At 39.1% G+C, this 19,732-nt stretch overlaps 1 protein-coding gene across 2 annotated transcripts; it reads right to left on the bottom strand.

Moving 5' to 3' along the window:
* Positions 1 to 35: 35 nt before the first annotated feature.
* On the bottom strand, positions 36 to 18,183 carry ikbkb (inhibitor of nuclear factor kappa B kinase subunit beta). Of its 2 annotated transcripts, XM_071483528.1 has the most exons (22): positions 18,001 to 18,183; positions 16,382 to 16,503; positions 13,756 to 13,850; positions 11,054 to 11,174; positions 10,009 to 10,078; positions 8,133 to 8,221; positions 7,423 to 7,512; positions 7,200 to 7,324; positions 6,540 to 6,647; positions 6,314 to 6,443; positions 5,942 to 6,136; positions 5,740 to 5,854; positions 5,104 to 5,227; positions 4,847 to 4,998; positions 4,592 to 4,653; positions 4,402 to 4,502; positions 4,249 to 4,298; positions 4,028 to 4,127; positions 2,635 to 2,782; positions 2,218 to 2,315; positions 1,726 to 1,819; positions 36 to 1,545 (listed from the first exon to the last, which is right to left on the bottom strand). In XM_071483528.1, the coding sequence occupies exons 2-22, from the start codon at positions 16,484 to 16,486 to the stop codon at positions 1,486 to 1,488; spliced, it is 2,232 nt and encodes a 743-aa protein (XP_071339629.1). In that variant the 5' UTR covers positions 16,487 to 16,503; positions 18,001 to 18,183; the 3' UTR covers positions 36 to 1,485. The 2 variants fall into 2 exon arrangements, with proteins under 2 accessions (XP_071339629.1, XP_071339630.1); XM_071483529.1 differs by lacking the exon at positions 36 to 1,545 and having other exon boundaries at positions 1,807 to 1,943; positions 18,001 to 18,175.
* Between the last annotated feature and the right edge of the window lie 1,549 nt (positions 18,184 to 19,732).

Raw genomic sequence — 19,732 nt, 5'->3', positions numbered from 1 at the left:
TATTATAGAACAATAAAACACTGTTGAAGATAGAAGAAGTTCAATTTTGCTTTAAAAATGATGATAGAAACGTCTAACATTCTGTTATTCTGACATTATTACAATCTTAACAGCAAGTATGTACACAAACAGACATGAAGGTTTCACAGACACTCAATAGTGTAACAACTCTCAGCACTTGACTTATGTACAGTAAAATATAGTTGCGATTTAGATGGGTACAGCAAAGTGTGGAAAACAGAATATATTATACTGCAGTAGCAGTTGTATCCATAACACACATATTCAAATATAATGGAGGTAAAGTGAATTACTGTTATTCAAATGTAGTTAATTTAGCAACTGTTTCCACAGTTTTACAACAGAAGGTGTGACTATTTTTGCGTTTGCATTGTTTTAACAAAACAAGGAAATGCTTCAAAGTCATTTCTGTTTTAGACCATGAATCATCTGCTTTTATCACCATCTCGGACCAAGCCAAGAGAGTAATGTTTGTGTTGTCTTCACTTGGCCACAAACATTACCACACACCCAAACTCTCTGACACAGTCTCCGCAAGAATTTAACAACTCTTGAAATTATTGCAGGAAACCTGGACTGCACCATATTGTAAAGGTGTTCTTGTTATTGTGTCCGTTGTATAGTCATCAGTGGATATAAAAAAAATGTTCACATTCATAGTCATTCGGCATAAAGATATGATAGTTTCCCATGTTGCTCAATGACACTGATACAAAATTTGCCGAAAAAAACAAACAACGGTTCAGTGATAAACACAAATAACAACAGATACACATTTACATTTTGGTACATAACACACAGTTCAAGGCAAAGATAATTTTAGAATATAACTAGAACCCATTATCTTTTATATCGTAGTACATAGTCTTAAACCTGCAATCTTTTTGATAAAAAGTCAACCAAACACTGTGAATCAAATGTACCTAAAATATATTGCTTGGAAACTAAGACGGGAGAATTTCTGATTACAATTCTGTAACACATTATTTACTTTCATGAATTTGAGGATTGCGAGTCTCAGCTGTTTCAGGATAGATCCAGTTTAAAGCGCTGTTCTCCACATACTGTAAAACTGTGGGGATATTCTGACTGGGATTTTCTAAACAGAGTTTTTTGGGATCATATGACAAAAGAAGTGGAATGGTTGATCTGTGCGTAATGAGATGCAATTATACCCCAACTTATTCAATGGTTCATTCAAACTTACACACAAGTAAATAAATAAAAACTTTCCTCTTAATTTCTCTGATATTAGTCATTATCAGAATGGGAATTGGCTTCAGTGCTCTACATATTTGCAGTGAGTAGGTTTACCTACTCCCTGATCTCATTAAGCAAATATGTGCCAGCGGCTACTACTCCATTCACATTGTCAACAGCTGGTACTACATCCCATGTAGTGTGACATCCCATCCACACAGAGGCAGTACAGTATCACATGTAATCAAAAAAATTAAACATGACTCAGGAGAGGTCGCTGGAGAAACTCTGGCCTCCATGCAGCCACGTCCACTCCCTCAACATCTAGAACAAAACAAAGGGTGGTGAGTTTAATAGCCATCCACATAATTCTGAGAAATCCAATAAAAGCAGCTTGGCATCAAAACAAGACAATTCAAGAACTGAATATATGCATGTGTGTGTGTGTGTGTGTGTGTGTGTGTGTGTGTGTGTGTGTGTGTGGGGAGGTGAGCGTGTATTTACCTCCATACTGTTTTCTGATTCCTGGATGGTGTCATGCAGCAAACTCTGGAGTCGACTCTCAAATGTCCTGCTCTGCTCCACAAGAGACTCATCACTGCAGACACACCCAAAGTTCGATTCATGACTCACAATGATGCCACTCGGATAATGGTTTATCTGTGTTTGTACAGGGTATGTATCTGTGCCTTCCCAAAGTTTCTGGTGATGTCTGTCTTTATCTAGAAATGGACAGACATTACCGTTTCTGAGTGAAAGCAAAGTTAAAAGTGGTGAGTTTGGTCTACAAAGGAAACTCCCGTTATTTTGACTTAACTGGTCCACAGATGCGTTTAAAACCAAAAACTGTAATGAATGATGAATAATGGCTGAGTGAGCAAGTCAAATTTATTGTCTCTAGCTCTTTATAACATTTACAAAAGGTAAGTCTCAGACCCTGAACGGAAAACATCCTTTAAACCTCAGTATGTGGTGTGTGTGCGTCAGTGTACTCACTGCTGCTGTAAGCTATCTCTGGGGGTCAGAAGAGGTGGCACTGATGAGGGGGTTCGTAATCCATCAGGGCTCCCACTCACCGGGCTGCGAACTTTACTCTACACAAAACGAGACGATGCACTTTATTGTGTGTTCGTTAACACGGTGTTCAGCACCTGCTTATTGTGGAAGACACGATGGAACGAATCCTCACGGTTAAAGCATGTTTAATGAATCAATGATGAGTGCTGGAGCAGACAAAACATACTGTAAAGTGGTGCTTGAGAAGTAGATAGATCCAACTCAATGTGCACACCTGCTGCTATTTAATGATTGTTATATATATATATATATATATATTGTAAAATAACATGCATCCGTTAAAGGAGAGCAGAGATGAGAGTGTGTTTGTGTGTGTGTGTGTTCATGTGTCCTCACACAGGCAACTTTGAGCAGGTTCCACAGCTCCCTCTGTCGTTTCTCCTGCAGACTCATCAGGACTTGCTCGCTCTCTGCCATCTTCTGGACCACGCCCTCCACCTTCGGCAGCAGCTCCATCACACGCTGACGGCACAACGCTGTCTTACTGCACAGCACACACACACAGAAATAGTGGCTCAGCGCAGAAGAAATGTGCCATAACTGTATTTACATATTACAATGTACAAGACCCATAGGTTGCTATTGTGTTAAATCAATCAGCTATGAATTACTATCAATAACTAATAAGCTGCTTTGATACTGAAGTACAAAGTTTTTTTGAGTTGCCATGCCATTAATGACTTACAGACATTTATAACCACAGGCTTAATGTAGAATTTAAAATTTTCATTAATAAATGGTTGTGATTTTTTACACTTTATAATAAGCAATCAAACCTCAGGTTATAAATGTCAGTACGTCCTTAAATTAGTTACATTAATTAATTACACTTCGCCATAACAGTTGTAAATGTTAATAAGTCACCGGGACATTTTTTCCCCTTATTCTTCCTGTTTAAAGCTCTTCTCAGGACTGTGTAGGCGCTTACATACCAGACACATTGACAAATGCTTCCCTCTCTTGTTTGTCTGCAATTGACACCTGTGCCTTTCCTGCTATGACATGTCGAAATGCACGTTGTGAAAAAGCAGATTAAGATTTCAGTTCCTGTTTTGTGACCTTATGTATTTCCAAACAAATCTCTAACTTACTCTAATATATCATGTAATATATCATCTATTGACCAATAATAAAGTCACTATGACTTCTTCAGCCTTAGCGATTATATTATGTATTTTAGGATTATACTATTTATTTTAGGATATATTATTATTTTAGTGATTATAACAGTTTATTATTTTAGGATATTATATTTTAAGATTCTGCTATATGGAGTGCTGTTGAACTAAGTTTTGTTGTATTGTTTTGTCAGTGCAATGACAATAAAGTATCTATCTATCTATCTATCTATCTATCTATCTATCTATCTATCTATCTATCTATCTAATACTAAACTTGTAAGGCCCTGATACAGCAGGTTTGCTTGTAAATTGGCCATAACTATGCTCCACAAAACCACAGCAGGGATCATAAATGTAAGTATTTCATTATGCTTCATTTTTATTTAGATACATAAATTCTCAGATGGGCGTTGATGAATGGCAGTAGCAGAGCTGCTTGGGTCCAATTCAGTGCCCCAACACACATTTTCTTATCACAGGGACCATACTAGTTATTCTTTGGAAGACTGGGAACTGAGCCCTGTTTTGTGTGACCTAGGAATTGTTTTCCCAGGTCACACAAAACAAGTTAAATAATGAAATATAGTGTTTTCTATGTGAGTGTGTACCTGAGGTGTGTGTAGAAGTCCCTGAGCTTCTTCTCGTAGAACTGCACTGCCTGAAGTACCAGGCGCACCACCTCCTGACTGTCTCCTGAGCACCTCTGGTCTAAGCAGGGGGAGGGAAAGGGAAAGCCAGAGGAGACTTAAAAAGGAGGTTTATTTTCACACGGAAACACCAGAACGAGTAAGTTAAGTAAGAAGTGAACAGATGCGTGAAAAATCCAAACCTCTGGGTTTCTCCCTGAGTTTACGGAACAGCTCCATGGCCCTCCCTTCCCTGGCGACCGAAGAGAGGAAAGAGAGCAGGGCCCAAGATAAACAAACACAGTGTTGTTTTGTTAATTTTATTGTTTCTTCAGTTAAGTTTGGTTCAGACTTACAGTGTGTCCAGGGCTTCTCCACTCCTCCACGGCTGCCTCTGCACATCCACTATATCTGGCTGCAGCTGCATCATCTCTTCCTCCAGTTCAGTCACCTTGGCCTGGATACCCACACACGGGTTTTTAGTCTTTTTAAAGCACAAGTGACACACACATGCACACACACGAGCAGAAACACATTCAACTCTACCTGACCACAGCTGACAGCAGTTTGCTCCATCTCCCTCCACACGCAGAGGAGTTTCTCTGACGCTAGCAAATGTAAAAAGACTATCATTAGTCAGTGGCAAACTGAATTGTTCTGACATTCATGTGCTCTTTCTGCCTGAGCTAAAAGCTAGCTACAAAAATAAGATTAAAGGACAGATAAAATGCCTTTTTTAGCCGTTGTGATGTAAACTATCCACCATCTACATTCTACCAACATGTTTTAGGAGCATAATACCAATGCCGGTGGCTGTCTGCTCCTGGTATTTGTCCATATCAATGTGAAGGCTGGTGGTGAAGAACTCCAGCTTGGCCGTGAGTCTCTGGTGCATGGACACCATCTCATTCTTCTGTTTGGACAGTGAGGAGTTGTGTCTCAGCAGGCTCATGCTGGGAGAAAAGAGGAGGAAGAAGAAATGTGTTCGTTTTATCAAACAGGTAATACATGTGTGTGTTGTGTGTGGGAGGTTGCATGTGTATTTGTGTATGTCCTACATGGCAGCTTTCTGCCCCTGCTGCAGTCTCTGCCAGTCTTCCTTCAGGGAGCGGATGGTGTGCCACGCCTGGCCGCAGGTCCTCCTCAGAGGGCTGTAAGCCAGAAGGTGCTTAGGGTCCGTTTCTATGAGAAACACAAAGACGGACAAAGAAAGACACACAAACACACACAGACACACAAAGTTAGAAAAAGTAATGGATGTATACGAGTAAAGTTTGTAGTTATTCCTGAGAGAAATTTCAGTTCAGGCATGTTTCACATATTTTATAAAATATTTTTCTACAGCTAAAGTCAAAATCTTAACCAAGAATTTGGAGCTGTACAGTGTTCATGTCCTCTTCTTATTAGTAGTTTGCATGTGGTTCAAATATGGTTCAATTTTTTTCTTTAGTTATTCACTTCATTTATGAAGAACTCAACTGGAAATCTACTACAGGAACCCTGAACATACATCTTAAATAAATCATTGCTTGACCATTTTCTCACATTAGTTTTGTGTGTTTAGACAATAAAGCACATTCTGCAACAACTAACTAACAAAGGAATAAAGATAATAAAACAAAACATCACAGAACAAAATATTGCAGATATTGCACTTTTTATTATATATTACTAGTTGAGAAAAAGAAACTTACGGACAAAGCGGATGTTTTCAGGCAGGGTGCGAGGAGCAAACTGGGGCTCATAACTGCAAGAGGAGCGATCAAACAGGAAGACCAGAGGCAAGTCTGTCCGTCGGCCATCTATTTCCTACAGACGCAGATTAAAATAATACTATGACTTAGGTCCATTATCGCGTTGTGTTGTTGATTATTCTGTGAGGGTTAAATATATTACTGTGTAATCTATGGCACACTGCGTGGCCAGTCCATTAGGCTCCAAGGCCAATCCCGCCTCCAGCAGAAGCTCCTGATTGGCTGCAGAGATGTCGGTGTCCTTTTCTATTCTCAGCTGCAGGTCGGCCACAGTCTCATCGTCCGAGACTGAGTATGTCAGGATCTTAGCAGACATCATGTTGAGGACATGAACCAGCTGAGGGGGATGAGACGGACCAAGCACATGAAGACAGAACAAGTAAATGTGTTGGTCTAAGGAAACCAAAAATCACCCCAAATCCCACCAAACTTTAGGAATGAGAAATGGTGCCTTTAATTATAGGCTAACCATATGACATAGTGAAAGAACAAATGAATGAATTACTCAATTAACCTTGAGCTGCAGTATGATTTCAAGCTGAGAGAAGCAGTTGCTGGGCGTAGCTTCGAGGTCTTTGCCTCTCTCCTGAGGAGACCACTTCAACATCAGCTGCAGCCACCTCTCCATTCTCTCTAATAACAGACTGTCAAGCAACAGTTAGCACTTGAGCACACTGAGATAATAAGGGTCTTAAATTAGCATTTATATGTATGTGTGGGTCCGTCACAGATAAAAACACCTGTTGAGGTTGTTGGGCTGGGGCACATGTTTGGAGAAGCGGACTTCCCCTGAAAGGTCCTCATAGACGACAATATCATCATCCTGCTTCAGCCTCAGTTTATTGTGCCTAAAAAGGATACAGATGGATTATATGAGAGAGAAGATCTAAACATTAAAGCTCAGAGTTGTTTATCTTTGTTTTTTTTAGAGTGTACAAATGTTTTCCCCCCATTTTATCCTTAGTTTGATGATTGTGAAGTCCAATCTGCAAGTGATACATGCAATAATGGGAGAGTGTTTTTTCTCTATGTAACCCAGACCCCTGTTTTATATCTTTCTTTTATTGTATTAGCGAGGCAAAAGGGGCACTGAAGTTGGCACAACCCACATATCCTGCAATTCTTTGTTTTAGCAACTCCAGTCACATAACAATAATATTCATTTGGAATGAAGCTTATCGTTGCTTAACATCAAAAATATCATTGTTCAGCTTTTTTTTTCGCAAAACCTAGACTGTTATCCCAAAGGTGAAAGAGCAGGAAACAAAAGAGACAAAAGAGATTTGAGAAGGGTCATGTGGTGGAAAATTTTGAAATATATCACCCTCAAGCTAGTTTTGGAAAACATTACTTCATTTCTTTGCTGATAAATTCTGTGAATTTTTGTAAGGTGGTACTACCAGGGAACAGGCTGCCAGGTCGGTAAGAAAGGGCGAAATCCTGTGATACACTCAAACACCAGAGTCCCGAAGCTCCAGTAGTCCACAGTGACCGTGTACTTCTGCCTCTCGATCAGCTCTGGAGCCTGAGAGATGGAAGGAAAAAATAGCCAAGTTAAGCTTTTACTGTCTAGAATACAATGAGGAAATGATGTGTAAAACATATCCAAGTTTCATCACTTACTAAGTACTGCAGTGTTCCCACAAATGATGTGCAAAGGCTGCTCTGGTCCAGCTCTTTAGCATAGCCGAGATCTATAATCTTGTGGATCAACTGGGATAAGGGGATAGAGCAAAGAAAAAGGTCCTATTAGCAAAATTTTGTATTGTAAACAAAAGCAAAAATCAACTTTCGATGCTTTTCTGTTAAATTTTTTGTAAACAAAACCAAATATAAAGTCTGTGTGTTGGATTTACTGTTTCTCTAGTATGAAATACATAAACAAGTTCTCATGCAAAACTATAAACTTAGTGCAGATAAAGTTTGTTTTGTTAAGATACTATAAACACAGCAGTGAGCATAAACATGAATATATGACCTCTTTAATATGTCTAGCCTCAGTTATATAACATTTTTCATTTCCCTGGGTCCCATTGCAGGATGCTATTATTTGTTACATAACAAAACAAAAGGGGGCCCACAGAGGAAGGTAAGAGCAAGACAAACCCAACAGTTTCTCGTAACTGCAAGGACAAGTTAGAGGATTGAGTTTTCCACATTAAATATTCGATGCAGCACAACTGCTGAGTGTAAACATGTGGACGAGAGAGAGACGAGTCTCCTGCACTTATTCCACATGACCCACATAGAGGCAAAAAGCCTTTATATGACTTCTTTGTTGTGGCTTGGGTGTATTTGTCATAACTAAATGGTTCACGGGGTCTTTAACTCACTCTCTTCTCTCCCTGCTGCAGCACAATGTTTTCTGGCTTCAAGTCTCTGTGGATGATCCTCTTCTTATGGAGGTAGGTCAGAGCCGAAGCTGAGGGCAAAAAAGAGAAGAAGTGCAGTATAAGAAAAAGAGTCTGAAGAAAAGATGAACGCGGAGTTAGTGTTGCGTGCATTGCAAATTATTAGATGAAGTGAAGTGTATTTAGAGGAATGCTTGAAAGCTTAAGTCTGAATTTATCATTATAAACTTGTCTAAGAGTCATGGCCTATTCTCACATGAAAGTGGTTAATGCTGCTCTTAAACCAGAGCGAGACTGAAAAAGTGGCCAGGCAGATGCACGAACTGATATTAGTTTATTGATCATATATACATATTAATGTGTAAAAGTGTATACAAAGGAAATATATATATAAATGCATATTAAAAAAAGAAATCGCATTACAGAAATGCCAAAGATATATACTTAATATGAAATTTGACCACTGACAGTCAGGTCTATTACGCTAGTAGCAGCCAACGAAGCCTCAAGCCTCAAGCCTGGAGGACGAGATGAAGAGTGGGCTACAAAGGCCTCCACACACACCACACCCAAAGATTTTTTTTATTTTCAAACTTATAGATTTCAGCCTGAACTGACACTGACCCAAGTCTCATCACGAGGCAAATCACTACCCTCTCTGGCTGAAAGTTTCAGCTGCCTTTCACCTCTGATCACAGCCAGCCTTACTGTTGGATGTCGTCAGAAGTGTGCTGTGTTGCACCACACCCAACAGTGATGTCACAGCGCACTGACACACCCTTGAGTACATTTCTACGTCACTAAAGCAGGGTTTTCAGAGGGCGTTAATTTACTCTTTAAAAAAACAACCTAAAAGCATGTGAAAATCTTTTGTGTTCTGACTCCATACCTTACTGCAGTGATGTAAAGATGTACTCTAGGAGCTTGTGACATCACTGCTGGGTGTGGTTACAGGTGGAACAAAGCAGGATGGGTAAGACAGACGCTAAACAGGCTTAAATATTTTAACCAGAGGACAATTAAACACTGTTTTTCAGCCTGGTGTCAAGTAACTCTTTAATGAGACTCATAAGAGGATAAGACTCCTATCCACATACTTGAGCCTTTAATATGTAACTGAAGTTGAAGTCTAATGTTTTGTCTCAATTTATAACCAAAACTATAATGTTGCCCCACTTGCGTCAAAGTGTGTGACTAGTATGTGTGCTGGCAATGAGAGTTCAATGAAGCGGAACTCGTAACCTTCAGATCCCTGAATGTATGTGGGTGTGTGTGCGTGCATGTGTGTGTTTGTGTGTGTTTAAGTCTGTGTATGTGTGTGTGAGTGAGAGTGTGCGTTTGTGGGTGTGGAAGCACATGCCTGTGTCTCATGAAACAGTTTAAAGGGGATCACTCATTATCAGGAAACATCCACCAGTGGGTAACCGGAAAAGGAGTTTCTGTGTGAGTGTGTGTGTGTATGTGTGTGTGTGTGTGTAGGTGTATGTGTATGTGTGCGTGTGTGGATCTTAGTATACCTGCCACTCTAGATATGTGTGATCCATACCATATGTGTCTCCTCTCAGACCTGTTTATACAGCGTGTAATACAAACTGAGCTGTTGATGCGAGCGCTCCTACATTATGTTTGTGAAAAACAGCACGAGTGTGTGATTACTGACGTCAGCCTGCCTGCGTGTGAGCAGCCTCACGGGTGACTAAGAGGTCGGTGGTTAATGGTCATTGGTGACATCATGATACTGGTCACTATGACGACTTACTCCATACTACAGGAAACTAATCACACCATCAGCTCACTAAATCAATCGTTCCCTCTCACATACTTCACAATAGTCATCATGATTGAGCAGTGTACTTACAAATGTCCCGTAACAGAATCAAAACAGAGCCCTCCCTCATTCCACAGCAGTTCTCCAGGAGGTTCAGATACTGCGGACAGCACAAACACTGACATTTGATACTTGAATAGTATGAACCATGGGAAGAAAACAGTACAAGAAGACACGGGCTCAGCAGAGGGTTCATTAATCTCTCTTCTCCATTGAAGTTTTAAAACTCTCTGCTCTTTTATTCTATAAAACAGAGATGTTTTTTTGTGTTTGTGAGAGCTCTAACATACGTACATACAGAGGAAGCAGAAAACAAACCTCAGCTTTTTTGTTTGCATTTTTTCACAAGGGCATGTTTGCAATGTTGAGTTGATTTTAGGAGCCTTTCTGGCAGCAAATTGGCAAATCAAAGTTGTTGTTTTTTTTGATTTGATTTACTTTAAAAAAAAAAAAAAAATTTCAAAGCATTCCACTGCTGTTAACTTGTGGCAGGCCTGACAAAAGAGGATGGTGCTGTTTTCCGCTCTCTGTCCCTACTAACCACTCCATCTGCCCCCAACTCAGCTGCTTAGTTTTTGACCATCTGGGACACTTTGAATTTTTTATGACCCTGCGGTTTGTGATGGTTGGCATTTTCCTCCTCTGCTGGCTGCCTGGTGCCAGCATCGCCTCAGGCTGCAGTCAGTTGGTTTCGGATTAAAAATTGTGCCAGATTTCTCCCCCACAGTGCACTGAAGGAAAACGCCTGAGTATCTCAGTAAAATACAAAAAAAAAAAAAATATATATATATATATGTACGCAATATGGCTGCAATTTACCTGTATAGATTTTTTTCTTTCACAGGAACTTAATGATTTTTTTGAAGAACATTTTGCTGGAAAATCCGAATAATTTCTGACTCTGATACACACAAGAAAAGCTGTGAAGGTTTACACAGCCAAACTATCTTCAGGCCTGGTCGGGAAAAGTGGTCCAAAAAGGGTTAGGATTATATTATTAATTTATTGTGATTCAACGCTTAGACCTAAACCACATATGTGCGGACACTCTACCAGATATATCACAGATTTCTACCTTTCTCAGATCTCCTCCCTGGCAGTACTCCATGGCCAGCAGTGGCAGGTCATTGGTGGCCACCTGTTTCTGCATACCTTCAGGAACCTCTCTGGCTGCGACAACGTTAACGTGATCCAACCTGAGTGAGCAAAGACGAGCAGACATCAGTCAGAGGGGCTGGACAATGTCTCAGACTTTTATCTTTACTTTGAATGTACATGATAAACACGTTGCCAAAGGCAAAGTCATTGGATGCCTCAGATTTACCCAGAAGAGCTGTAATCGATTCGAACCCCCTTTACAATATTTGAAATTGACTACATCCTGTGAAATGTACAAATCTAGATCGACACCCATGTTTTCCAGTCCCTTTGGCTCGTAACCCATTAAATCAAAGCACTGTCTACTTTCCACCCTGCTTGCAAACAGTATGTCAGTTAGTTAAGAGCACTTCCCCCTGTAAGCGAACTTTTTCTTTGTTTTAACAGGTTTTAAAGGCCTAAAGAGGTAGAAGTATACAACAATATACAAGAGGTTATTCTGCAACCACCAGGTTGAGAATTATTGATCCTGATCACTTTTTATAAAGCAACACAATCTACCATTTTTCATAGGGTATACCTACATTGCATACAATCAGAAATGTACACTTATAGCTTATCTTGTTTTCCTGCATCATTGTAGTGTCCAACAAATATATCTTAAATGGCATACTTAATTACGTGCAAACTTGTTCATAAGTTAATTACTAATCTTTAAAATTGATTACACCACCCTCCCTCTATTACTTTCCCTGTTCCTGTCACGGCTTCATTCGAAAAGCCAAGGAGAAATTGAAAGATAACAAACCCAAATTGATACAAGATTCAGCAAGAATTTGATAAAAACCTGAAACCAAAACACTGTGGCACACGTAATCAGTGAGCTGTAACAGCTGCAATAACAGGAGACAGAAGATATCTACAGTGTTTGGTCACATTAGTGAACAATCGAACAAACAAGATTAAAAGTAGTGTGGTCATATATTGTGTTACTGTGGGACCCTCTCTGACGCAGGGGAGACAAGTGTTACATTTATGATCTGATGTTGAAAATACTTCTCTCATCTTTGTTCTGCCTCTCTTTACCATAATTAAAAACATTTGGGAGAGGGATCGAATCTGAGTTAGATGTGGGATGAAATAGTGAACCATGGGTTGTTTTTTTTTTTTTTTTTCTTGTTTTTGAATTAAACATTGAGCCGAGATGCAAAAGCAATTCAATACAAGCTCTATAAACATATCATAACTCAAAAACATTGTGAAAGTGTCGTGTTTTTCGGTGTATGTGCATGTTTAAATCTGTGTTAATTAGCTGTAATAACATAATGGTAGGTTGCCATGTACGTGTCCCCTGCCCTGTGGTTTCTCCACGAGTTGAGCGTGGGTGCACCAGAGGGCTGTGGTTGTGTCTGTCTGAAAACAACACACTTGTTAAATTTAGACGAGGGAAAAATGTTTTTTATACACCAGCAAATGACAAAACACACACACACACACACACACATCTTGCATCTCTTAGACAATCAAAACCAGCCACCAGTCCCCGGTGACCTGACACCAAAATTGAAACTGTTAACAGAAAACACAGTCGTGTGGAAATGAGACACACAGCAAACCAGGGCAAAAATGAGGAGGTGGCACATTACCCTGTCAGAAATAAACACCAAAAGACCAAAATAACCCAAATTTCCATGCCGTTCTAATTGTTTCATGTCTTGTGTGATTTTTACTATTTCGGGAGACAAATTTAGTTTTTGTATTTTGAGAAAATTTGTGAAACAGATGGGTACATAAAAGTCAAATGTCACACTCGTTAGCGCCCAGCTTGTCATGGAATATACCAGGGTGAGTCACACCGAGTCAAACCAAAACTTCTCTCACATTCCTTTAGGGCAAGGTATGAAAGGGCTTGGACGGTAAAGAGACACGGGGAAATCACCAATTTCTTCAGCCGAGTTACAAAGAAAACTAACATGTCCCACACTGAGATGCATCACTGCGGAAAAATAGACTCCTGAATCCTCTGTAAACAGAGAGACAAGTTTACCTAATATGTCACAGTCAAACAAAAAACTAAGAAAACACTTGGGAAATTGGGTCTTTTTTTTTTTTTTTTTTTTTAACTCCCTGCATGTTACAGAACGAACTCTGCTGATCGATTTGAAAGACACTGTGTTGAAGTCTGTTTTGTACTGCAGATGAGACATGAAGCCTATAATCCTCTGTAAGAGTGAAACTGTGCATGACAAGTCTAACAAACTGTAACACCTGTACTTTTAATAAAACTTAAATTCGTGTCTGACTCTAAAGACCTCAAGGTAGATCCTGCTTCATGACCTAATCCTGAGACCATGGCCTGCAAAAAATCTAATTTATAGCTGTTTTATTCTAATCAATGTTAAGCTTATATGGTTCATAACCACATATACATTTCTGTCTATAGCACAGGAATAGTGACCGCTGAAGTCATCCTGCCTCTCTCTTCACCTTCACTGAGATCTATCTAAAGAAAAGGGAACACTGGTTGGCGTTCAGGGGTCTTGGAAAAAGCCACCATGTGTCTGCTGTGTGTCTTGTACATGAAGGTGACATGAGGTGACATGAACGTGTCAGAGGAAGGGACAATTTTTTTGCTCTGGGACCCTGTCGTAGGTTGATGCATGTGAGAGTGAAACTAACCTCTTCATGATCTGGATCTCCAGACACCATCTCTCTTTGTTTCTCTCACTCAGCTCCTGACGGCACTGCTTTATAGCGATCTGCTCCTCTGTGTCCTGAAGGCACGCACACACACACACACACACAGAATACAGTTTTAGGTATTATCCAGTGGCATTCCACAAAGAGGGAAAATTAATGTTGATCTACAGTAGATAATTACCACCAACAATCTTCAGGCGCCATAACGATGGCAAGTTTTGATTTAAATATGGAGTGGAAAACTAGAGGCAACAGCATTTTAAAGTGGGCCACATGGTTGGGAATTTGTACTATAGGTCACTGCATGTCTACATATAGGGCTGCAAATAATGATTATTTTCATAATTGATTAATTTGCCAGTTATTTTTGCAATTTATCCATTGATCATTTGGTCTATAAAACATCAGAAAACAGTGACAAATGTCCATCACATTTCATAGAGCTCAAGGTGACATCTTCAGATGTCTTTTTTTGGCCGACCAACAGCCTAAAATACAAATATATAGTTTTGTATAGTTGCCAGTGTTGCTTCACAATTAATATAAATGATTATTTGATTATCAAAGTAATAACAAATTGATTTTCTGTCGACTAATCAGTTAATCACTTATCATTGACGCTCTATTGATATTATTTTTAATCATATAACGGCACCTAATCAGTAACTTCTCACACTGAGACATTTCTTCTTCATTAGAATATTCACAATACACATTAAAGATGCAACATAGCAGAGGAAATGTTTAAATAATGTTTTTAACAGATTAAATACGATGTAAATGATATACTCCAGTATGACCAATTGGCTTTAAACTTAAACTTTATTTCTATTCAGGAGGCCCCGTGGTAAGATATTTCTCCTTGATGATAGATGGAGACAGACAGATAATAAAAAGAGGAGGAATGGAGTACAAACCATGACACAGATACATAATGCAGGGCACCAAACGCCCAATATGTAACCACTCGCCAAAACTGATGAGCAACACATGTGTATCTCACTACCTGTTTCTCATGGCATCATCAAGGAAAAGGCACCCACCCTGCTTCCCATAACGTGATCTGTTAACTAATAATAGTCCACATTATTGTCATTAATGCAGGAAGAGAGGAAATTTCCTATAGAGGAAGTTTAGTCATTGGGGCGGTAGCTGTGCCAGCGGTGCCCTCTTCAGATGCATCATTTTCCTCCTGTGTTTTCCCACTGCCTCCTACAGCCCAGTCTGCAGTGGCACCGATGATCAGCACTGTCAAAACTGCTATAAACGATACATTTGTCGTTTTTCGAAGAGAACTTCCTTGATTACTGTTAATACCAGTAGTGTTATGACAATATGAATGGACTGTAATGTAGTGACACGCACTGCCGGTATAAAACCTAAAAAACTGATTTCAGAAAGACAAACTTTCATTCCGCAAAAAAATGTTAACGTCAGACGTGCAGACATTGAGGCAGAACTCAACAGATGTTGTGTTTATGTAGACTAAGTAGATTTGTAAAAATCTCTCATATTTGAAAGTGCAAATGAAAACATTTTCCGAGGGATCAAATTCACTTCACTTCACTTCATCATCACTGTCACTTGTGCTGTAAATCTAAATTAACTAAATTAACATGATGACGCTGCCTGAATCAATGAAAGTTCTGACTTTGCCTTGGACATGAGTATGACTAACACCACACTGACCTACAGCGAGAGGAAGAGGAAGGTCCACTAAGCGGGCGTGTTCATATTCTCATCGTGTCGCACTCTCATCCTGTGACTTAGAGTGATATCATAACAATAGACATGGCTCCTGTTGAACTGGGTGCAGAAGGAAAACAGCTTCCTGGACTGATGTCATACTGTTTTCGAAAACGGTGCAGGTGCAAAACCATTTACATATTACAAGCAATTACCTCCAATACCTGCATATTACCTCTATTTGAGCACACTGTTTTTTATTTGTGAAATGTTGTGCCACTGTTTTTGATTCAGATTCGAAAATTTTGATTTAATCGATATTTATCACACTTTCACCTGATAATATTTTTTTTTTTAAAAACACACACAGACAAAAAAACAAACAAAAAACGCTATTAATACAACAGTGATTTTCATATGGAAAATGGGACGTTTTGAAAGGATATTTGCACACACACTTGTCCAAGAAACAAGCTGACAAAGTGAAGTCACTGAAGGAAACACTGATGTGCTCCTTATGTGCAGTAAGAGTTGTTTTTGCTGAACTTTTAGAGGGCATTTTAAAGTTCCCAGATTTATTTGGAAATATTACAAGAGAGTCTTTTATTTGTAATGTGTATTTTATTTATTTTCATTTTTATTGCTTCTGCTTGTTTTATAAATTGGTGTACTTGACAAAATTGACATTTTTTTTTGTGTTAATTGTGCTGTTGATGTTGATGTTGATGATGTTGAGCATGTCTGCTGGGAAATGCCGGCAGGGCTACTTTACTTATCTCCCATCTGAGCACTTTAAATAGTTTAACATTTTTTGACAGTCTAACAGCTTGCTATTTAAACATCCTCTTTTGGGAGGAATTTCCAGTCATTCAGTTTACTATCCTGTCCGATCACAGTTGCAAGTGTGTGGATTGTGTACCTTATTTTGCCATCTTGTGACATTCCCAAAGCCTCCAGTTCCCAGCCGCTCCTTCAGCTCCCAGGCCCCGCAGCTCAGGGGCTGCTGCAGGGGGGCTCGATTCATGGCGTCCTCAGCTGGTCCTACACCCAATACAGCAAATAACCGAGATACATTTAAACACACACTTACATTAGTGGCTCCGAGAGGCTCACATCAGCAACTCAGATCAGTCTGAGCTGTACTTTGTCATCTTCAGGTGTACCAAGGCTCAACTGGTCTTTCAGCATGTTGGCATGTAAACATTACCATGTCAACAACATAAATTAAAATGTGTATGATAATGTGCTACTCTAATCAATATTTCGTTTAAGACAATCTACATTTTGAGACTTTGCTTATTGTATGTTGTACATGTTATAAACTGAATATATATGAATATAAATTGTAATGAACATTTTCATTATTTTCTCACATTTTACACACGATGAATCGACAAATAAATGGATTAGGAAAATAATCATTAGCTGAGGCACTAACCAGTCCAAACCACAGATTCCACAGGTTCATCCTGAGGAATCTCTCTGGCATATTTGATTTGATCTGTCCTTTGCTTGTTCAGAGATTTCACTCCAGACCAAAGGTTTGAACCAGATACATCGACAGACCATCAGACTGACATTGACATTATAAATTGTTATTAAAAAATGAATATTTAATCTGTTTATCTGCTTCAGTTTCAGGGTCCTGGTATTGTGCATACTGGCTTCCTGTCATGGCTCACTTAGACACTTAAATATACTGGAGACAGCTTTGATGTTATTAGTAACCAGGCCTCTTTTGAAAAAGAGATTTTAATCTCAAGGAGAATTCCCTGGTTAAATAAAGGATATGATAATTAAAAAAAAAAAAAACAGTGTTTTTTTCTAAAGTGACTGTTGTGAAAATGGTCTATTGCAGTGCAGAAAAGGCCAAAGGTATGTTTGAGGTAATTTAGTAACAGTATTGGCCATTAAATTATTTGTTCAATATCACTGAAAAGGTTAATTGTCTTGATTACAGTTGTAAGGTGTATGTGTGGGTGCTATGTACATCATTATTTATCATGGATCTAAGTACGATTTTTAATTCTTGTGTATATTTGATATTGCTGGAGCTGTAACATCAACAACAACAACAACACTAATAATAATATATTGTTAATATCAATATCGGTATTATATGGAGTTGACTCCTCCTTATCTATTCTGATTGTGTATTAAAACTGGCTTAATGCCTCTTTTTGCACATATTAAACTGAGCAAGTAATCTACAGAAGAGTGCATAAAGCGTTCCCTGTACACATCTGTACATGGTAAATAGCTCCACGGTTGTGGTCCCTCAGGCTGTTACCGGGCCTTTTCAACACTGCAGTGACAGCATGCATCAGTCAGGCTGCTTCCGTTACTGACCTCATGCTTTACACGGTGAATATTAATCTCCCCCTCTCGGCTCATAACAACATTATGCTTCCAAATACTATAAATGACTTTTCATAATTTCCTGAAGTTTAACGTAGGCCACTCGCTTTCGGCTTTTATTGTAATGCAGACCAGCAGCTGAAGTGAAGGATCGTGTACTAAATTAAAACTAAATCCTACCTTGGGCTTCGTTGGCAGCGTTCACACGCTTTCACACCTCTTTAAACACTTTTGTGTATCCGCTCATCAACGTTATCAAGTCAAGCTCTGAACCGCTTTGAACGCTACAATTGTATTTATTGACGACACAAACAAATCTAACAAACTTTCCACTTCCTGATAAGTTGTATTTCCTGTAAACCTGCTGGGACCCGCCCACAGGAGGCAGACTCCGGGTAGCGGGTGGGTCCATGCAGAGGCTTCAACTAAAGTGTGTAGTTTGGGGATTTCGATGTTTAATCATTGTGTTATGGACAACATGCGGCCCCACAGACAACGCTGAAAACTTCATCTTGGATACATCAAACTTGTGCCAAGTGGGCGCAAGTCAGTTTATCTCAATTTTTTTTACAATTAAATGAATCTCACCGTGCTCAGTTTAAAGGAGAAGGGTGGTGATTTTCAATTGTGTCACTGTCGACAAATCCTGCAAAAAAACAAACAAAAAAACAAAAACAAAATCCAACAATTTGCTTTTCTGTCCCTCAGTGTTTTATGACTTCCCTTACCTGTATGTGCAAAAGTCAAGGTCAAGGTCACAAATATTAATTTTCATTCTACAAAAACGTGCTAAATAATTCCCTTAAATAGCTGGGCACCTCGGTTTTTTTTTTTTTTTTTTAAGCAATCGTTACCCAAACGGGAGTAAACGCAGCATTTGGTGGGGACTATTTTCAGCTGCGGATTAATACACATTTGGTCCTGTAGAGTATTTACAACAACAGGATTGTAGGATATGTGATTTAACTTAAAAAGATGGATATACATATTGATGATTCTGGTCTTTTCATGCAATTTGTTGGAAAATATTTCAATAATACCAGCTTTATCCGAATGAAATAGTCCACTTTTCAATGCACAGTATGTAACTTCTGCCTCTAGGGGTCTCTCAATCAAAACAGTAACATAAGATGGCGTTGGGTGACGTGACGTAGCGTAGGATCATGGGAGTTGTCTTCACCACCATCAGGAGGTTTTTACTGGGAGTTGAATTATCCACAGGTCTGTCTATATCAAACAGGTCCAGTCATTATAACTGGTACAACTATTGAATTAAGCAGTTTCACATTAAAAGTTAGTGTTTCACCAACACTATACAGTAGCCACAAGACGTCAGGGAGGGGTTGGGAGCTGAGACTGCTGCTAACCTTTGTTTTGATTGTTTCTCTCCAAATATTCAGGAGGTTTTCAATGCAGCGAAATGATCTACGACAGTACCCTGTGGTCCATAACTAACAGGCCGGGGGATTAAAACCAACAGACACTCATAATATAGCAGTTTCACTATAAAAATCACTTTAGGAATCAACAATTCACCATCATCTTGGATGGGCAGGGAGCTGAGCTGCCCAACATTTGCCTAACTTCTTTCTCTGATAACTTAAGATCCAGATGACTAAAATCCTTCTTCCGCTTACATAGTTGAAAACAACCAATGTGTAAAAAAGTGTATATAAAAAAATGTGGTTTAAAACTGTATAAAAAGTACATTTTGAGCTTCTGGCAGGCAACCACAATGCTGAAGAATGCCCATAGGGAATACAATGCCATTAACAGGTGACCAAGTGAAACAGACTGTGATTAAGATCACAGATTTCTGTAGGTCTGAGAATATAGGTCTAGACATTTTTAGACATTTAAATGTGGAAAAGTTACAGATTATAACTTTAAGTCAGTCTTCAAACAGACTGTC

Source organism: Trachinotus anak, unplaced genomic scaffold (genome assembly GCF_046630095.1).
Source record: "Trachinotus anak isolate AG129_WGS33_773 ecotype Australia unplaced genomic scaffold, CSIRO_AGI_Tana_v1 ptg000008l, whole genome shotgun sequence".
NCBI lineage: Eukaryota > Metazoa > Chordata > Actinopteri > Carangiformes > Carangidae > Trachinotus > Trachinotus anak.
The sequence above is the reverse complement of the archived record's forward strand: the minus strand, read 5'-3'. Positions and strand labels throughout refer to the sequence as shown.